At 38.9% G+C, this 22209-nt stretch overlaps 1 protein-coding gene across 1 annotated transcript in view; it reads right to left on the reverse strand.

The window, feature by feature from the left end:
* Positions 1 to 5499: 5499 nt before the first annotated feature.
* RHOBTB1 (Rho-related BTB domain containing 1) overlaps positions 5500 to 22209 on the reverse strand; it is a 25448-nt gene continuing 8738 nt past the window's right edge. The window contains exons 3-9 of the mRNA XM_009581776.1: positions 16589 to 16774; positions 13880 to 14841; positions 13334 to 13452; positions 10778 to 10928; positions 8937 to 9025; positions 7324 to 7429; positions 5500 to 6812 (exon numbers count right to left, since the gene is read on the reverse strand). Coding sequence (XP_009580071.1) covers positions 6643 to 6812; positions 7324 to 7429; positions 8937 to 9025; positions 10778 to 10928; positions 13334 to 13452; positions 13880 to 14841; positions 16589 to 16774 — 1783 coding nt within the window. The 3' untranslated portion in view covers positions 5500 to 6642. The remainder of the gene's footprint in view (positions 6813 to 7323; positions 7430 to 8936; positions 9026 to 10777; positions 10929 to 13333; positions 13453 to 13879; positions 14842 to 16588; positions 16775 to 22209) is intronic.

Raw genomic sequence — 22209 nt, forward strand, 5'->3', positions numbered from 1 at the left:
GGTGAATCATTTTATGGCTTCTAACAAACTCTCAGTCACCAGGTCCTTGCCCCTCTGTTCAGCTATGGAGGAGCAATCAGTTCTATCAACAGTTGGGAAAATTCTGCCCAGCAACCCCTGCATGACCTTCAGTCCCCTCCTCACCTTCAGACATATTAGAGAGACCTAAGAAGAAAGGAAAGCAAGTCTTTAACTTAATTACCCAATTATCTTTTGATAATCACCCAATTATCTTTTGATGCAGTCATTTTTATTTCTTATTCCTCCTATCTCCTTAACAAATTAGCTTCCACAAAACAAACCTTGCTGTCACTACAGCAAACAAACAAACAGACCCCCCTGAGCCAATAACAAACCCCATTAAGTGCAGACATAAGTCTCTACAGCTCATTACCACTGTTCCTTTTCTAGCCTTGGAAAGGAAAGGCTATGCAGCTGTGGGAACTGCAGTCCTCCACTGACTGCAGTACCTGCCAGAGAGATGCACTCTGTCCCGCAGGGCAGAAATCACTTCACTCTACTCAAACCTTACTGCCCTTGGCCAGCCAAAAGGAAGGGGGAACAAAGCTGGGAAGGACCTGTCTCAGCAGACCAGCCTGAGGGAGGCAGGAAAAGCTCTCTGTACCCCTCGGACAGCTACGAAGTAGAGGCAAATCTTAATCTCTGAGGATGAGTAGTAAGTGTGTGAGTACTTACACTTGATTGAGGTTGTTTTACAGAGTGCTGTCAGATGTCTTACAGACCGCAAGACTAGTGACACTTGATCCCATCCCCTGCAAGCCCATGCAGTTTTTCCCACGGACTCTGCTGTGCAGGAACGGGGAGGATTCACAGAGCTTCCCTGGCCTCAGAGAGTCCCCGGAGGCTCCTTAGAAACCCCCTTTCTTTATATTGCTTGTGGGAAAAGGCATCATCATCTAACAAACTTTCATCACATGATGAGATCTGTTAATTGTTCAAAAATCTACCCCAGACGCTCTACAATTGAAAATGTAGATGTGATATAATCAGCACAGGGATCTACAAAACTTTGCAAGCAGGCTGTAAGTTTAATTGAGGACCAGAAGAGAAATCTAAAGAAATTTCTTTTTAATATGTAGTGTACAACTAATATTCATAATAGCTGGGAGGTGGGGGCAATCACATCTGATCATCCAGTCAGAATGACCAGTTTATATTTAATGACTAAGATGCAAATCCTAAACTGCTGCTAATTGTAGGGGTTTTTTTTAACCTGTGAGGATAATTTGACTACTCAACACTAATACCTGGAATGCCATGTAATCCTTATTATACAGCCATAACTTAACAAAAAATTAATCCCCATGGGGAATAAAGAATCCTTTTTTTAAAATGTTAAAAGCAAGAAAATTTCTTAAGAAAATTTTCCCCGTGAAGTGTCATCACCTGGCTGCTTATCTAAAACTTCACAGCAGCCAGAATGGGGTGGGGGGAAGAGACAGTCCTCCAGTGTGCTGCTCAGACCTGTGCAATACGGAGGGATGGCAGCCAGCTTGCTAATTTTATGTAATGGTAAAGGCTGCTTTTCTTTAAAGCGATAGAGCTGCTATCTACAGGGAATCTACCCCTCCCCAATTTAGCATCTTTAAATGGTACCTGAAATACCGCTGTCCAGGCTGTCACGCAGCTGGTCCCCGTGTGTTCTGTGACTCGGTTTCTGACTTTCTGAGTTTTTTTTGAAAGTTGTTTAATTTATATTTTTTATCTTGAAATCCCTAAACAGGATGATACCTGACTGCCACAGAGCTTTGTTCTTCCACTATGTGCTGTCCTAGTGAATCCCAGGCTGGAGATCCTCCATACATTGGGGTAAGGTCCTTGCTGTTCTGGAATATCCTTCAACATGAGACAAAAATAGATATACCATGTCCAGCAGGTGGTACTGGGCCCCTCTGCAGGCTGAAGGACAGATTGTGGGCTATCAGTGCTATGCAGGAAAGGACTTGAGATGAACGAGCAATATAGTGTTTTCACAGTAACCTGTGTTCCCCCACCCTGTGGATGGGAGATGCAGGACCTGCATGATGAGAACATCTATTGCTGCAGAACAGCCCAGCGGGATGTTGTAGCTATATGGCCTGCCTACAAATGAAATAAAAAGGCTGAACAATTATAAAGGAGCCATTACAATTCTATTGTCCCATGCTAACTGCTCTCTCTGAATCACACCTTTATCTTGGTTTTACTTTCTTTAGAGTTGGGATACATTAGTATAATCATTCTTGCACCCTCTGATGTTCAAATATTCTTCTTAGTCCCCTGCAGTCTTGATCCAAAAGCTTTTCATATTTCTACCAGAAATCAAGATTTTTATATAAGCAGCAGTGAGGGATTTAGTTTGCATGTATAAATATACAGTAGTCTTACTACTCTGGCTGCCTAGTGCCAAGTGAATCCATGACACGGGTTATATTCTCTTAGCTAAAGGCAAAGGCATACGTTAACTGACAATGAATTATCCCACTGTAGAGCCTGCAGGATGGGGATTATTGCTGCTAACACACTCTCTTATCCCGCATGCAGGACATAGAGCAAACTTCTATTAGCAGATTTGGAACACAGGCAAGAGATAATGTGTAAATTCATTAGGTGGCACCTCAAAGCCCAAAGTGTGTGTGTGTGGGGTATCACATCCATTTCAATAGGAATTTTGCCTGCAGGAGAAGTAGACTCTTGCAAATGCTGTTAGATCATTCTAATAGACCAAAAATCTAAGGGGATTCAGGAATGGCAAGCAGCCACCTTAAAGACACCTCACTGCATAGTACATACCTTGGATTCCAAGCCAGAGTAAATAAATGCTGGCCTATCCAGTGACAAGAGTATAAAGACTGTGATCTAGAAAAAAAAGGGACAGAACAGGGACAAAACTGTAGTTTCATCTGACAAAGCAAATCTTTTCACCAGACTGTAATCTTAAAAAGTCTGGAAGAACAGAAATATTTCACCATCGTAGAGTTTAGGTACCAAAGTTAATCCTATTTAGTACATTAGATCTCTACCTAAACCTCTTTGTACAGAAGATGGAAGACTTGGCCATCAGAGCAGGATTTCCAAGATGCCTTCAGCTGGTCTCCCAGTTCTTGTTACTGGAACATGAAAAAAACTCCCTGATTTTACAAACCAAACACTTCTAGGCATAAGTTATTTTTGAGGGATATCTGTGGGTAAGTTGCTGAAGAATTAGGGCAATAAAGCACTGTGCTGCTCTTGCCTTACTTGATCTGGCACAATCCTGCTTTCAGTGCTCAGAAGGGATGTCCAGATTAGTCTCTTCTACTAGGCAACCCTTCTTAATGTACCCACTATTTAGTACTATCTAGCTTACCTTTGCACACTTTGAGGCCTGATCTGACTAAAAGATGGTGATGAGTAGGTCTTCAGTGAATGAAATTAGTGAGTTGTGGCTGAAGTCTGGCCAATCCCATCTTACTCACACAACACTTCTATTTCTGGCTTTGGTGTGCTATTTGTGGGTGGGAAACCACAGAAACTGGTTTGTGTTGTGATGCAGAGGAACTTGCTCGCAGAAATTCTGTCTTAAAGAACAAATAGAAAAACACTGTTTCTAAGAAATAAGCTGAATGAGACTCCCCAGAAACAAAGGACATACAACTTCTTCTAAATGATCACAATATTTAAAAAAGAATGCCCTGAAGAGCAATGCTTCTGATTTGCTCCTTCCTCCCATGCTACTGGTTTTATCATAATCCATCAAGAGAAACATTTTTACATCTAATGTTACTTTTTCTGTTAAGCCTATTACCTTTTCTAATGGTAAGATCAAAGAAATAAAATTTTGCTTCCAAAAATAAATCGATGAGATATGTAACATTCTCATGAATCAGCATGTTGAAAAAATATACACTATGTGCTGAATGTACTTACTTTCAATGTTCTTGGCATTGCTTAAGAGCTTTAAAAAAATCACAAACATAGCATTCTTTGCGTGACTTCTTGCAAAAATCCTCTAGAAAAGCACCAACTTTCTACCTCTATCAAACAACCTATATTCAGGGAGGTAGTTGCTGAGAGTCCACTAACAGGTAATGAGAGATTCAGTATAATGGTTGACAACTAAAGCAGTGAGAAAGCAGGGAAAACAGTGTCTGTACAAAGTTTAGAGCATACTGAAAACCTTATGGACTTCCTGCTGTTTACCTGCATTTTTCCTCCCCATGTCTGTCATGACTAATTAGTTTCATGTCCCTTGGGTAATATCATGGTAATTAAATATCAGAAACCATGGGGAAAAGCAGCAAGAGATTTTTTTGCTATGCAGTTTAACAGTGAGTGACAAGCACCAACCTTCTTCCACCATTGTATATAAACACTTAGGATTTCCTTGTGACATTCCCAACCGTAAATCCTAATATTTCATGCAAGTATCAGTCAGTAAAATTCAATGAATGATACCACAACTGAATGCTTACAAGCAGCACTAAAAAGGATGACACCTAATGCAAAATTTAGGAAGCTTCTTCAAAGAGCTGGGAGACAATTTGTAACTAAACAGTTTTATTGACTTTTTTTTGCAAAATAAAAAACACAAAATAACCACCAAGATTAAAGGCCATAGACAGCATTAACCAAATGAACCGGCCACTTGGTTATAGTAGCTGATAACTAGCACAACTGGATATTATTGCATATACCTCAGGTTCATTTATATATCCATTACAGTTTGGCAAAATTACAATCATACAGTAGCTTTGGTTGTGTAAAACCTAATAGCAATACTTACTTAAAAAATGTGACTGGTTAACATTTTATGACAACAGGTATTTATCTCATCTTAGTCTTGACACGTCTTCTCTCATTCATTCTTCTCCTTCCACAATGAACATTATCACTGACCAAGAATTAAGGAGACATATTTGCAACCATCATTTATAGCCCTTCTTTATCACCGTACGGTGATGAATCTTATAGGGGTAGGAATCTGTCACTTGCTTTCCTTACAAAAGTTTGTAGAGCAGCATCTCTTTCCATGTTGGATGGCTTCTACCATCCTGTGGTAGCATCTGCCAAGAATTAGTCCATTCAGAACGCAAATATGTAGAGGTGTATATGGCTTTCAGTCCAAAGCCTTTCCTGACCTACAGTACTGGGGTTTGACTGTACTGCCTTGCCTTTGAATACAGAAAAAACCACAAACAAACAGCTTTTCACATTGGTATGCTGAGCTGCCAGCACAAAACAATATTTATGAACCAATACACAATACTACCTTGGTTACAGAATTGTGCCTGAGACACTGTACAGGATTGCATGTGTATGTTCTACAGTCTATGTTTTAGTTTTGGTCTTTTAAAAAATGCTTTCATCCTTACGTAATCTAACACTGCAGCTTTAGAGTAATGGTTGATAAAAAGTCATAAACACGCAGGCTATTTGAAAACACTGGAGGCTTTTTTTTTTCCTTGCACTACTTGTGCAGAATTCCTGCTTTTCTGCCATCATTTTGCCCCCAGCTTTCTGGGAATACCTACTTGCAGGGGAAATGTACAATCTATTTAAAAATAATCTAACATTTTGAGTTCTACCTGGGAAAAGCTATAAAACAATTTGGATCAAACTGAAGTGATCTTGTGTGTGAAGACCCTTCTTCATTTACAAAATGCTGTAACACTAGATAACTCCTACTTGTTTTTGCAGCCCTTTCATTTGCTTGCACTGAAGCAAAAAGGAATTCGGCGTGAGGAATGGCTGCATGGTTAAGATCCCACAGAACAAGGTAACTGCCATGCAGTAATTTAAATGCAAGCAGTGTAACTGCTTTTTGTATTCAGATCCATACTTGTATAAGGATATAAATTAATAAGCCCTTCTAAATGGTTTTAGAAATATTCTCTTTGATCTAGACATATAAAACCTCTGAATACTTAGAATCACTAGATTTCATGTGGCCCACATAGTCATAATTATTTGCACTTACATGGCAAATATTAGAAATACATTTGCCTGCAGTTGAACAGGTAATTATACTGCCTATTATTCAGCTGAGCAAAGATCAAGCACTCTATATCTTGCATTTATTGGATCTTATTCTAACCCTTTACTTTAGAAAGGGGAAATAACCATCTAATTATATTACCAGTGCACAGTACTTAGTTTAAAAAAGACAACCTATACCAGGCAACTAGATTTTTTCCTAAGATGACTTTTTATGAGATACTCTAAAAGCGGTCTCTTATGACTGAAGATTGTCTATTTCACTGTACTCGCATAGTAAAAATAGTTAAAATCTAATTACAAAGCTGCTACATGGTTATTTTGTGGTCTGTAAAATAAAATGGTATCCAGAACTTTTTCTGAACAAAATACACCAGACAGTATAAAAATATTTCCCAATTGGAGATTGAAACATTAATGCTGGATTTTTTTTGGTATAAAAAGAAATGTAATAATGGTAGACATTTATCTGCTTACTAGCCAAAAATATACGTATGACTTCGAGGAGCTGTTCCAGGCTCACTTTCAGTGAGCTTGTGCTTTTGATCCTAGCAATAATAAATGCACACATGGAACAAAGTTTCCTGAAAACCTGAACTACATCTTATTTCTAACAATAAGACTAATTTCTGACACTGGCTATGGATTTCCGCTTATTTGCTTTGTTCAGGCAACTACAGCAGAGGAATTCCAGAAGCACCACTTCCGCTTTGAATGATGTTTATTCAGTGCAACATCTTCCTTTTCTCTTTCTTTTTTAACTCGTTGGTAGTGATCTTCTTCCTTTAAATACCACACAGGCGGCCAGCGATGCCTCTCAAAATATTCTTGATTATCTGATTAAAAAGAAACAATCAAAAAGCCCCCCAAAAAGCCAGTAAGATACACAAATCCCAGAAATGTCTGCAAAAAGCTATGCCGCTAATCGTTTATTCAGTCTCTATGTTAGCTGGCTTATCAGGGATTCCCCCAGTTTCCTCATATGCCTTCCTTACAGGGTGAAAAGACTTTGAAAGCGGTTGCACTCAAGAGGCCTTAGTCACCAAAGAGCAACAGAGTCACCAAAAGCAACAGAGTGTATTTCTCATTGTGTAGTCTGAAAATAGCTCTGTTCCTTTTAGCATCATTGAAATAGGTATAGAACGTAATGCTTGCCCAGGAATCAAGTTAATGATTACGGACTTTCTTTACAGATAAGAAGAATTTATGAATGCTACTCAAGATAGTGCAGAGGTTCAGTGTCATGGCTTAGCTATCTGAGCTCATCTTTGTCTTCGTGATTAATCAACTGGGTGGGAAGAAAGAAGGGGAAGCCTCATGAAAACTGGGGAGGAAAGTTGCCCATACCTGAAGATTTAGCTTTGATTTCCTTGCGGAATTTGGAGCAAACACTGTTGTAATTGGTGCAGATGTAGTGCAAGCACCAAGCTGCCAGCTGGTTAGCATTGTGAAACTGTAAAGAAAAACAAAGCGCTTATTCCATTTCCTGAGGTTATCATTCATTTTGCAGCCCCAATTAACAGCTAAAGCTAGAATGGTCCCCAGTAGATTGTATCTGGCAGTACTCTCCCAAGCATACAGGGGAGCTTTTGAGGCTAAAGTGGCCTCTAGATGCCCTAGACCTTGTAACACAATTCTGCTGAAACAACCACTGGCCCAAAAGGCTCATGAATAGGTGCGTAGTATGCACAGCATCTGGAAAACTGCATTCAGTCCCACACAGGATCTGATCCCAAGGCATGCTGGACCTGAATTTTCTGGTATGATTGTACCAGTCACATATCCCTATCAGTTACTGCAAACGCTGCTCTGAAGTAACTCCCTGGAAAACTATGCTTGTTGACAGAATTCAAGCATTACTGAAAGCTCAATACAAAATGTTGTACAAGCTTCCCATGGTCGGAAGGAAGTATAGCTATAATGCAAGTCAGATTGTATAGCATATGTATCTATTTTGGCATTCTGACTGTCTACTATGATCTTCTCAGGTTATAAACACATAATATTGATGTAGGTACTGGGCACAGAGGATATCCTAACAGTAGTTAAACATTACTTCTGTCGTCAACCATGAGAAAAAAAAAAGAAAAAAAAACCCTTCATAAAATCGAAATTAAGTGAAGCGAGCTGCCTCTTCTTGGAAGGAGTTCAGTCCTGGTTTTGCAATAGCATTATAGGTATTGCAAGAGAGGCACTTGAAAGCAGCTAAAGGAAATCTTGCATGGTGGCCAGCTTGTGCTGTATTTCAGTGATACTTAAACGCCAGACTTCAAGCTAAGCTGCAGCCAGACTCATCATTAGTGTGAAATGAAGAATAACAAAATTTAAACAATATTTTAGCTTGTACTACTGTATCTGGGAGACTGCTGTATCACTCCTTTTGGAAAACATAAGCGTGCAGTTTAACTGTGAGCTGGGGGCTCTCTCTTTTCATGGTTTCTGGGCCTCAAGAAACATTGAAACGTGTTTGAACATAAAATAGTAGGATTTGCACTCACCCTGAACCCAGATGACTGGCTCTGAGTAGCCAGTCTAAGTGTCAAGTCTAAGAATACAAAAAATATTGCCTTTCCAATACAGGTCTAAATATATCTACAAGAACTGAATTGAAAGGAACCCAAGAATCGGTCACCGTTACAAAGCTGAACAGCTTCATTACATTGCATTTCACGTTACTGAAGCATGGCCATGAGAACGTGGAGCTTGGAAGCTCCATAATCAAGAAAAACTAAAATATGTATTTGAAAGACAACTCCTCCAAGATTACTTAAATAGACATTTCACCTTTGAACTAATGGAAAAACATTCTTTAAAATAGGAGATAAAACTAAGTTTTATTGTCAGTCACTCTCAGAACGGCAGACTTTGAGCCACTTAGAAGCAATGCTCAGAACCAGTAAGGTGCTAAAAGCAAGTCCTGCAGTTGGCCAGAATATCTTTAAAAAACAGTGCACACTGACCTGTGCCAATTCCAAATAAGATAGTACTTCTCCATCTATTGCAATACCGCTCATGGAGGCTTTTGTCAGCTCTTGTACTGCATGCTGTTCTGTTAGAGGAGAAAACTCATCACTCACATGGGAAATGGTCACATTTCAAGGTCAGATCATCCACAAGTAACAAAGAACCAAGAAGGCATGTTGCATGTTCTCCCTCCTCCTAGTGTTAACTCTAGCATTATGCAAGTGGCACATTTACTCCTATATCCTGAGCAACGTCATATTTGGGTGAAGTAAAATTCTGGCCTTTAGAGTTTGGCTGGAGATGCTGCATTATAGGTGTAAACTGTCTTGCTCCAGTGGAGCACAGTCCATATGAGGATTTGCGCCTTTGCCGCAACCCAAACTATCTATTTCTGGTTTCACACACAATTCTTACCTCTTTCTTACAGAGAGTGAGCCTGCAATTAATAACCACTTATAGAAGAACAAAGTTCAGCAGCCACTAGTCTCTTTCTGGCAGAATGGATGAGTGCAATATTTCAAATAAATTAGAAATATGGATCAGCTGTCTCTTTTGGGTAATACAAAAGCAATAGCCAAGTTTTTAGGCAACAGCGCACTTGCCATTGCATTGTGGATTTATTAATGAGTATACCCACAGCACTGATATAGAAAAGTTCACTTCAGGCCCTCTTCAGATTCTCAGAGTAGTCGCTCCTAGGCATCCAGATGAAGGCTGACCAGCTCCCCCAAAAGTCACTTCAGTTCAAGAGTCTCCTTAACCCTTTCCTAGAACCATTTCCTAGAATCTTAGAGGTTTGAGTGTTTTTTGGGAAATGTTGTCAGTTGATTTGATTCTACTGGGTTCAGTTGTTGGCAATCGCCTTTGGACTCAAAATTATTTCATCAAGAATTAAATGGAATGAAATATTCTTAATACTATATGTATGTTTATGCTGCAACTACTTAAAAAATTACCAAGACTTCAGTAAAAATGTGTGTATAAAATCAGGCAATAAAGATTTGGTCTGTCAGAACCAGTGAAAACAAGGTACACAGTCCTGATGCACAACTGAAGGAGAGCTAGGATTTGGTATGTGATTAAATTTTGCCTAAATGTTGTCCTGTAAATACATGTAGCTTTGCTTCATCTGTCTCTGAGTTTTGGCCTTGGCCATGTCTTCAGAACAATGCCAAGTTACATACATAGAGAGAAACAAATAAACAACAACAACAACAAAAAATCCCAGATGTCTGGGTTGTGTATGGATTTAATTTTAAAACTAAGTAGTATCCTATCCTGTAATTTTTTCTCTAAATATGTGATTGAAAAGCTTTTCTTCCTGAAATGACATGTATATACCAAAATATCCAACTCCCACCTAGGCAGTGAAAAGGGATCCAGACAGCATTTCTAAAAGACATGATCATGTAGATAAGTTTTGAATTGGCTTAGTTACTCTCTTTGAATAGAAATGTATAATGGAGCACTTCATTCATTACGTAATGGAAAGCCTGGGGTCCAACCTGTTTTCAGGTAAATTAACAACAACAGAGTGGATATTACAAACTACAGACATTTTATCACTGCTAACCAGAAGGTTTACTCTTTCTGTTTTTAAAGCACAGAATACTTCCATGTTCTGAGCTGCTTTAGCACAAAACTGAAAAAGGCAGGAGAAAGGCAAATACATTTTTCTAAGTGAAAATATCAGTTTGTATTACAATATCCCTTTCAGGAAAAAAAAAAAAAAAAATTTTCCCTGACACTTGAGAAAATCCTGTGCGTTCCAAAACCATTAAAACATGTTTCAGCCATTGCAGAAGACACTGCATTGGACAAGGCCACAAATTCTTACCTGCTAGCGCAACCAGGTGAGGAAGGCAAAACCTATTTGCCAATGCGATTAACTCAAGTGTGTCCAGTTCCTGACTGGAGGACAGTTGCTTGGTATACAAGTAATCTAAAACCACTTGCATTGAAGTCTTGTTTATGTTGGGAAGAACTACCTGGAAAAAATATTTAAGAAAAGAATCTCTAATAATGAAGGAATTTTCATATAAAGGCCATATTTCACTACTGCCACTTAGCTGGACTGTCTCTTTTTCTCTTCAAGTTATTTTAGAAATGCAGAGAAAACATTTTTCGAAAAAGAAATTTCCCATTAAAGTTCAAGAAGCTGCCAACAGGTAAGCATACCTCCGGAGTCACATCCTTTGCCAGTTTACATACAAGCAACTCTACCAAGTTACTGGAATTGGATCCACATCAATCAGCGAATCTGTTCAATGCTTTCTAGCCTGCAAATGGACAGCTTTGTGGGATACATAAAGCAACTGAGCACTTCCCATGCCAAACCTCCCTTGGTAGGCTTCTTGAGGAATGCAATCTATCTGCTCCTGGCAAGGGATATTCTGGGGATTCTGAGAATAACAAAAACCGAAGGATATAAAAACCCCCACCTCCTCAGTCTGTTTATAAATAACTAAATTATCCAAGTAAATGATGATTGGGAAGGGACTGAGAACTGAAAAAACGCGGTAAAGAAAATTTAAACCATTTCTGCCACACACGTATAATTAAGTGTAACCACCATGTAACGAAACTACTATGTCTAGGACAAAAGCTATCTAATTTCTCGCCAGCACAACCCTAGCTCCACTTCACCGCAGGGAAGCCTAAAAGAAGAGCAAGGAGAGTTAGAAAGCCTCACTGTAACCTATCACTGTAGCATCTCAACTACAGTTTGCACACATGATCAGTCCTCCATAGAACAGGGTAAAACTGATTCCTGCGGGGCTCAAGGTTGCAGCAGGTTAAGTCTGCTTCCAATAGCCAAGCTAGTCGATCCCATTAATCCGCAGTTTGTAACGTACATCTTCATAACTCAAGAGATGCTGGCACTGAAAAATGCACGTTCCGAAGAACGTGCGGTAAAAAAAAAAGGTGAGCAGAAAAATAATAATAAAATTATGATGAGGAATTAAATGTACACGCAACTTAATCTGACTGCTTGGAAGCAGTCAGCACATACTTCCTGCTAGAAGGGGGTTAATCGCTGTCATGTAGCTGGTTGTTACCCTTTGAGGGCTTGTGAATTTTTCTTTCAGCTCTGCCTGGATGGGTGGGATTCAAACCCGGATCAGTTAGTGCTAAAGCATGAACCTCTCATGCATATCAGCCATTCTGGGAAGCAGCTCCGTTCCCCAAGTAAGAGGAGCTAGTTGTGAAACTCATTCATTATTAATATATTTTTGTTAGTGCAGAGAACAGTAAATTTGGTGAACGAGTTTATAAAATGTTGTGTCCCAAATACAGAAAAAGTAATAAGTAGATGGTTTTATTTTTTGTAAACCTGTCAAAGGAAACCATTCAATTCATATCTACCGATATTTTAAAACTTCCAAAAGCATTATTGAATGCTTCAAACTCTACAAAATGGAAGCTAAATATTTTAAATTGGGAAGATGAGCTAGGACTGTTAGGTTAATCATTAAAAATAGGTTGGTAGAAAATAAATGTATATTCTTCATTGCCAAATGTTGCTTACTAGAATCAAACTATGTATTTTTAATGAATCACTTGTCAAGCATGCCTCTGGGCAAGGAATTATGTTTACAGCTGTATTAGAAGAAGCAAGAAAAATCTAAGCAGAACACAATCTTCCAGAATATTAAACACAAGAAACCTGAACTCTTCATATAAACAAGACCCGTAGGTATGGAAAGAAACAAGAAAATCAAAACAAAAATCAAAACCTGGATATGGATAAGACACAAGAAAAAAATATTAGCACAGTGTTCAGAATTTGAAAAACAGACCATGAAGGCACCTGAAAATACAAGGCTTCTGCTGCAAAATCTTAATTCAAAGCATTGAGATCTTTTATTCTGTACTTTATACGTGCTTTACTCAAGAGGACAAGCTGATGCACTAGAGCATCTGAACTTAGTTTCTACTGAAGTACTGTGAAGCCAGGCCCCTTTTCTAGTTTAACACTCCATGTTCTTTAACCTTTTTTTCCCTTCAATTCCTTCCTTAATGCCCCTGCTCCAAGTATTCCTTGTAATACTTCTGATTGTATAAATATGTATTCACACAACTTTAAAACTTATTTTAAAGAAATTCACAAATTCATATTTAATTTTTCCCCCATATTTAATATTTTAAAGGATTTCAGGTTTAAACACACACTCCAGCATTGGAGGAAGTCTCATGCCTTGCAGAAAATATGTTATCCTCCTAGACATCCTAATTTAATGCCTTAAGAAGAAAAGCATCCCAGGTCTGCAAGGGAAGAATAAAGAATCATTCCAGGGGTTATTGCAACCCTTCAAACAGATACAAAATGATGCTTCCATCACCCTAAATCCATCAGACATAATAAGCAAAATGGACAAAAATGGACAAATACCTCACTGTTTGAGCTTTCAATAAATGATCCTCCAAACATAGCAGACATCCATTCACAGCTACAGATCAGCAGTGGCTTGTGGGCATTTATGGTTCCATCATCCAATTTAAATGTCACATCTGCCATGGGAACAAAGAAACAGGCATGCTGCAAGTCTGCGTTTAAAGTGAAACTGTGTCTCAAGAATGTATGTTTCACTTGCACATTGTTAACCAAGGACTTCTTTCATTTCCTACGACCCCCACCCCAAAGATAACTCTAGCGTTTTACATAGTTAAATAAAAAGCCTCACTTAAAAGGGGGATATTGGGTGTTCAACACTTCGGAAAATTTGGTCACTTATTTAAAAGCTTGTGTGTAGATTTTGAGAAACTAAACTGCAGAATCCCAGGTTGGAACAGTTGGCCCTGAGTAGGACTATAATTTTGGGCTCATCCCTCCTCTCAGAACAATGTAAGCTGTACAGTTTTTGAAGTCTGTGAAGCGACAGTAACATGAATGAGAAAAGAATTATTGCTTTTCCTGTTAAAGCATGTATTTACTTACCAGAAAATGTCCCTTTGCAAAGGCACTCTTTTATCCGATTAGCTTTTCTGACATGAAATGCTTTAGTAATCTCTTGATTCATGAAGGCTTCTTTATTCATAATATTCTCCACCATCATTCGCAAATCAAATACTTCCAAGATTTCAGCAATCTGAGCCAGTCTTGTGAGATCTTTTTCATTTTCATCCAGTTGCCCTGTGTATAAAAACTGCAAAACAGTTTTAAAAGGTCCAGCCTGCACAGATGAATCCATTTTTACCACAGTTACAGGACACGTCCTATTCGACACAGGATTCACTTGCATTTCCTTATGCACACTAACAAACCCCTTACCCCAGGATGACAGAGATCTTGCTCCAGAATTTGTTTCACCAGGTTCGGGTTCTAGCATGTTTAAAGAGTCAGTACTTTCTAGGGGGGGAATTTTAACATCAGCAGTTTTCAAGGATGTCTCATCACTGTCACCATTTGTCTCAAGGTGACTTGTCAGAACATCGTTATTTGTATTTTCTTTATTACGCTGTGTTTCATCTGGACTTTCCTCACATTCCATCAAGAAAAGGTCATAAAACTTTGAAGAGGAGGTAGCTAGGTAAATCTTGTGAGCAAAAATGTAGTCCTGCTCCTGGAGAACAAACATAACATCTGCACACAGTGGGCTGTCAAATAAATATCCAGCTTCATTCATGCTCGGTATGGGACACTCAGGAATTTTGATAACCGGAGGAGGGGCTTTTGGAGGTAGGAATGGAGCCTGAAGCAAAGGTTTTTGGACCTTCTTCAAATGAGACTTCCAGAACTGCAGGTGTCTTCTGGAGATCAGGGCAGCTCTAATTGCATTGTCAAACACATCTTTAATCCCAAACTGGTCAAATACACTGGTTTCATAGTATGGTATCCCAAGTTCCTTGGCAACCTCTCTGCCTCTTTCTGGTGGCAAAATATCTCCTCTTTTTATCGGCCTAGGGTTAAAAAAAAAATAAACCTTCTCACACACAACGATCATCACAAAGTTACTCCAGAAAGCATGGAATTTTACAAAATGTCTCAGCACCAATTCTGAGATAAATATCATTCAAATGAAACAAAATATAAAATTAAGCCCACAAAGCCCTTTGGAAATCTACAACCATAACTCCAGAGAGTTTTAGAATAGCACAGACTTGTAACTTTGTTTAAGTTTGGTGGTGTCTTTGCAATGTTACTAAGAATATGTAGAAATCATTTGCACAAAATGGAGCAAGCCTTCTCTCTCTGAAAGGGAAATTCACAGTAAAAAAGTTGATAGGATGCTTGAGAATTTTCATTATTTAAAAAACCTCCTAACATCCCTTTCTACTCAGATATTCTGTCAGTATCTTTCTTTGTATCCATCATTCAAACTCAAATGGGAATTCTCATAACACAGAAATGCCACAAATATAGCTAAATATGAAATGAGAAATATTTCTTAAAGTTACGTGTTTTAAAGAAAATCATAGTAGCCTATGACAAAAGTGTAACTGAACACACACTTCAAGAGATAGGCCTGTTTTGGCTGTAGAAGCATTATGTGGGAACTCGTGAATTTCCAGAGCAGCTCTAATAAACAAACCATAAAAAAGTCTGGGCTAGGATCCATTTTCCCAACAAAAAATCATCTCACCAGAAGACATGACCCAACAGTGCGTTCTCTGAGCATACCATATTGGGCAGACACAAGCTGGCACAGACTTAACACACTCCAGACAACAGCTTGCTTTAGTTGCCAGCTATAATAATTAGTTTGGGTGGGAGAAGTCTGTGCTAGACATGCAGAGTACTGATTCAAACTTTATTAATGGTGAAATCAGAAAGGAGGATTAGGGCAGAAGAAGAATTTTGAGTTTTGAAGAAACATTTCCTTTTAAAGAGTCCAAAAGCCCACCCCATCCACACAATGAAGAAATGTTTAATAAACAAACCAACCTATGAAAATCATGTTGCTGAGTCAAGAACTTGAATGCAATGCAATGCAAAGTTTTCTAAAAGCCCATGAAATATTAATTCAATCCCTTTATGGAAATTTGTTACAATACAGTCTTTAATTACAAGATCACGGATATTATTTCCATGAATCTGATCTCATTCAAATTCACATAAAAGGACGAAATTAGAAGTGAGCAGGTAATTGTGGGATTGTTTTGCCCAAACATGTGAATGCTTGTCTTTCGAATCTGGGAAAAACAAAGCTTCTCCAGAATGACTCCAAATTCTCTTTTAATCTCAAAACTTTAAAAAATTTAATTTGCAACCACTTTATTTTCTGCCATGATCTAGGATTACATCTACAAAAAAAAAATAATTGAGAATTAAGAAAACTTGAGTAGAATCTGTCAGTTTAAAACAGTACCTGACAGTAGTGACAGGGTAGGACACAATACAGAAGTTCAGATGGAGAAAGACATATATGAAAACCTCCAGTAACCATTATTATCTCTATATTATCATAGTGTCCAGGCACCCAAACAAGTTTAGATGTCCAATGTGCAAAAATATTGTGGGAAACATATAATAACTGCATGTGTTGAAGAACTAACCAACTCAGACAACAGAATTAAAAAGAAGAAAGCACATATACTCTCATTTTACAAAAAAAGGAAATTAGGCTCTATCATTTCTCTTTTTAAAGTATTGTACCTGGTTACCAAGGTGATTTTTTTTAAATTCTTATTTCTGTTCAAACTTTACCTTGCCAAAGGCCGTCTGGCTCTGTTAACAGCCTCAAGATCTGCATAGCGGAGATCTAGTTGGCAGCCCACCAGAATGACAGGTGTGCGAGGACAGAAGTGCTTGATTTCTTGATACCACATCGTTTTCACATGATTCAGGGAATTAGGATTAGCAATTGAAAAGCACAGAACAACTACATCAGACCTAGAAAGGCAACAAGAAAATATCCAGTTAAAATCCAACAAACATGCTTTCCACTGCAGCTTCACCTCTTTTCATCACTCCAGCTTAAAGCTACTCCACTCTACACTTTGAAAAATGCGCTGACACCCAGATGTCAGAATACATGTTGTTCGTGCAGAGGTTTGATAGAAGCTACACGTTTCACCACAAAAGCATGGGAGCGCAAAGCCACATACCTAGGAAGCACTGCCCCTCTATGCTGAGAGATAATCCCTGTATGAACAGAGCGCTAAGAAGAGAGCTAGGGCTTGCCATTCTCTACTTTCTCTACTTACACTGCAGCTATTCACAGGCTGTCATTGCTCAAGAAATAATTCTGCTGACTGGACACCCAAATTGTAATTCAAAGATCACTGGTGCTTAGCAATTAGAAAGGTGTTGTGCAAAACTTTGTAACAGCCACACAGGCAGACACAGATCACTTCTGAACTTGTCATGGAGAAATACCTTTACTGCACCGTTTTAGATACTGGGGTGGTCTCCTTTGCAATGCACTTTGCACAGCAATTCTCTAACATCTTTAATAAATAACCTGTTAGAAGGGCAAATTACTGCAGACTGACCACTTCTACAATATAAGCAATACTAAACATTATGATGAAAATAGGGTCAGTAAAGTGTAGAATAGGACAGTGGCTTAAATCGGAGTAAGCATGACAATATTTGCAGGCTTTTAAAGGTTTTAAGAAAACAAAAAGTGCTTCACTAAATAAACTTGTAAGTATGAGGATTAAGGTTGACAGTTCATCCACTAGATCACCACCTAACTCTTGTCAGAGCTAGCACTCTAAGGCAGAGAAATGCTTGAATACTTGTCTCTGGGCATTCTTAACTTGGGGCAATTTCATTATTTATAAACTGGGATGGGATGTTACAAAACAGTTCTCAAGCTCTTGAGTCTCTCATGGGGAAAAAAGAAAAGAAGAAAAAAAAGTTTAATTGAAACTCTTAAGAAAAATTGAGGGGAAGGGACATTTTGAGGAGGCAACTTATTCCTACAAAATTGTCAGCAGGATAAGCTCAGCAATACCATGTCTATCTCCTTCTATTATTCTTTAATTTAGCAGAAATGTGTTATGTCTGCAGTTTGTGAAATGTGTAAAGCAGCAGCAGTGAATCTTAACACTCACCCTTTAAATAATGAAATACCTCCTCAGTACTGCTGCTTTCTACATTTCACTGAGGGCACAGATGTAGCCAGCGAGACCGTTTCTAAAGATAGCTGCGTACAATACAGGTACTGCTGTGAGCATAAATTTAGTGCAAGAGAAACGCTCCTGCTCCAAGTTTGTATTTTTTATAAATTGCAACACATCTGTCATATCTAGAAACAAGGCCTTTTCAAACTGGAAAGTTATCTACTAAATAGCGAAGTGGCAAGCAGCTAATACACTAGTCTTCTACATAACTGAGGCAAACACTCTTTAAACTCAAACTTGCTCTATTCAAGGTCACGTAAGAGTAAAACCTAGGCCCCAGCAGACATTTGCTTAGCTCCCAGAAAGGAGAAATCAATTGACTGCTAAGGTAAAAAAAAATTGTGTTACACATATTCTAATCTGGTCAATTGTTGATTAATTCAAGATCATCAGGACTGCCGGAGAGGCAAGCGTTGGCTGTCTGGCTGGTCCTAACTATAACTAAGCATCTTAGAGAGACAGACTGTCTTGCGTCCTTCAGAAATTAATACCTAAGCCAAGTAATTGCAGTCACGAGTATCCAACCCTCCTGACTCTACAAACCACAAGACACACATCACATCTCAGAAAACCAAAAGGAAACAGAGCTCCAGCAGGAGTTCACAGGCAGGGGATGACAACAGCTCCCGCACGGTGCTGCTGCTGACCAATGCTTGGCTGGCCACAGGTCTGGGCTCCTGAGAAGAGCCAGTGACGACCTGTTTCTTGGACAGGACAGGCCCAGACTATCCAGCAGACTGGCCCCAGCACAACCCTGCATCTGTTACAGCCCTTGCCAAGGGAGTCTCACATTTTTGCCACAGAGCTGCATGTGGTTCTTGAGCAACTCATCACCTCTGACCTTCCCTGGGTGACCATAAAACTGAGCTGGGGAGAGCTGGTTTCTTTACCCATAACTCACAACACACATAGTGTTCCACTAACAGGACATTTCCATCTTACTGCCTTCCGAATGAAGTGAAAAACAGAATAAAGAGGTAAAAAAATATGATTTGCATATTATTTATCCTGTGTTAAAACCTGGACTTTGCCATAAAATGAATATCCTGAGAGTTCTGCACTGAACAGGGAGAAATAAATGGCCCTGTGCCATAAACAGGATGGATGGGAAATCACTGGGTAGTGAAAGAGTTCACACGCTGAACCAGTGCCACAGCTGGGTCTGCTAGCTCACAAAATACATCCACCTTATCATAATAAATCAAGTTTTCATTCAAGTCATAAGCATGATTTGCACTATTAGTACAAACTGGACACAGTAATGTATGAGGAAGATTAACTACCTACACAGGACTGAACATTTGGGGAAAACTGTCCTTTGGAAACTTTAATTAAAATATCTACAATTCCTTTTAATGCCAAAGGCACATTTATAACTTGTTAATGCCTCTGTATAAAGTTTGGTTTGACATCTGTTCATAAAAGCCAGAACCTGTCAGGTTAAAATAATGCATTAATATTTCCAAAATATTAAAAATTTACCAATGTTATTTTAATACTCTCAGGGAACATAAAAGGATAGGATTTAGGAAAAAAAAAAATCTCATTTATTGCCATTTTTGTGCGGTTTGGTTACTTGGAGAACGAGAAAGGACAAATCAGGTTTACTTCTGCTTTCTTCTTTCTCTCTGCAGCAATATATTCACAAATACAAGCTGCTTTTTTCTAAAAAGAAATTTTATAACCATTTCCCAGTAAAATTCAGGAATGATTTGAAAAACATTTCCACAGACTTGAATATCGAAAAGTGCTTTAGAACTTCTCGATCACATTCCTCCTAGAGCACCATCCAGCTGAGACAGGTGATAAGGCACTGTGTGCATCCACCTTTGTTAAATACAACAAAAGCGTATGATTACACTTACTGCATATACTGATGTTTGATACTGAAGTATCATAAGAAACAAAGATAAGTATCACAAATAACTCAGCAATGTGTTGGATATCCAACACATTGTCTTGTAGATTCAGTAGAACGTGTTGGAAATGCGTAACTCATTTATTCTTACATTCTGCTTTTCACAGGTTTATCAGAAGAAATTGTTAACCATCTACTCTTATTATTTGAAACATGTGAACATACTTAAGTATCACCAAAACTCGTAACTTCTGTGTGACTTGCTCTAGCGTGTGATCAACCACCAGTGAAACACTCTGCATCACCAACGTAAGAAAACAGGTTCCTTTCTACTCCTAAGAGGGGAGAACACAATGTAGATGTGTGGGACTTGGCAGGTGGAAAAGGGGAACAGATTCTCTCAGCTGTAGGCAAATCAACCACCACTCACATGTCTGTCACTTCCTGGCTGACTAGACTCCTGCATTGGCGTCTCACATTAAAACGCAAGAGCAGTGTAAGGGCACTTCAAATGCTCCCCTTGGAGTCGCAGAACTGATTCTTAATGCAAAACGTACACATCTGAATTCAGCCCAGCTTGGTCTAAACATAGCTATGGCCTTCCTATAAGCGGCTCCTGTGGACAAAGAAAGAACCTTATCACCATTTCGAGAAGCAACCCATCTACCTAACGTAGGTATTATCTCAACGCATTCAGTAATACTTTCCCAAACTTGGGTAAGAGGAACTTTTGATGGAAGCAACTACCCCTTTCTAGACTTCAGAGAATGAAACAAAACCCTCTAGACAACCAAATCTCTGGCAGAAATCAGCACATGCCACCACAACACAGCCAGCCTGTGAGCTCCTAGTGTATGAGTTATGAACTGTATCAGATGTACAGAGAGCAGTCCAAGTCACTGCCGAAAAGCAAACAGTATAGCATTGACAAAGACAAGACAACTTTAAATTCTCAACCTCAGGCTTCAGCAGTAGTCAAGCTACAGGCAACCATTGTAACCATCTGGAAGTTACTTTGCAATCACTACAATGAGAAACCCGTGAGGTCGGGGAGAAAAAGCAGTGTATCAGCTATGTAACAAGCCTTTCTGATGGAGCTGTTAGAAGCAGCAGAGGAGTTAAAGTTTTCTAACTAGAGCTGTTTTGTGTAACAGAGCACTCCATTGGTTTGGGACTGAGATTTTGAAAGACTCATCTGCTTACATGCTATGTGTGTTCCAGAGCTGGTGTAATGAGCTGCACTGCAGATGCACCCACACACCACACTGCTGATCCACCTCTCAATGAGAAACTGCTACACATTTTCCATCTTCACTAATACTCTTATTTTAGACAGAACTTCAAGGAAACAGCAATATTAAATGATATATATTCCGTGGCAAGTGTGTTTAAATGTTTAATGCTTCATAGTCTGAATCCAGAGTTATAAACTGTAGTGCTGGCTGCAGATACGCTAACATGGGTTTATGTCTCATTAAAGAAACAGGCTGCCTTCTGAAATGTACACACTGCATTACCTAGGAAGAAGTTGTTCCCTCTAGTTTATAATTTACAAGTTACTGGGAAAAATTGCTGCATGCAAGAATTGCTGGTCATGTGTAAGGGATGTCATTTGCCATACAGTCATGGAATAACTGTTGGGTTTGGAAAGGGGAAGAAATAATTTGTGAGGAATACAGAATGTGAAGAGGAGATGTCTCTGATCTGGAAATCAATGCAGGGAGTGGGAAAGAGGAAAAGGAGGAAGACTGAACTGTATTGCCATGCTATCTTCTCATTTTTCTAGAGAACAAGTCAAAAGTACGTATTTTGTTTTAGAGAGCCTAAATGAGACCCAAGGGTTAAATCTGACAGAATTAGTTTAAGGATAGACTAATTATGTTTTGGTTGACAAGATGTCGCATATATTTAACCAAATAAAACTTTAAGAATAGACACGGGGGCGGGGGGGAAACCCCAGTGGATTTCTCCTATTATAGTCTTTATTTTTCCCTCTTTTCAGATATCAGCTTTCTCTGAGAAGCAAGATTGAAGTAAGGAAGTCTATTAGAATTTTACAGAGCAAAAAATTTGGTAGAGGTTCATCCAAACTGTTAGACTCTCTTGACTTCACCAGAACAGCTAATCCTTAGACATTTATTTATCAATAAAAAGTTGGTTTGCTTTTAATCCTTCTGCCATCATCTTTTTTCCCCTATACACTTCCCATAATTTTCCCAAGATTCCTCAGATACCTGCTCACAGCTGAACTTATAGCACTTGAGACCAGAATTTGACAAGAGCTATCTCTAGTGTCCACCTGCATAGTCCTTCAACCACCTGAAAGTAAAGATTGTGTA

The sequence above is a fragment of the Fulmarus glacialis genome, unplaced genomic scaffold (genome assembly GCF_000690835.1).
Source record: "Fulmarus glacialis isolate BGI_N327 unplaced genomic scaffold, ASM69083v1 scaffold42467, whole genome shotgun sequence".
In the NCBI taxonomy this organism is placed as follows: domain Eukaryota; kingdom Metazoa; phylum Chordata; class Aves; order Procellariiformes; family Procellariidae; genus Fulmarus; species Fulmarus glacialis.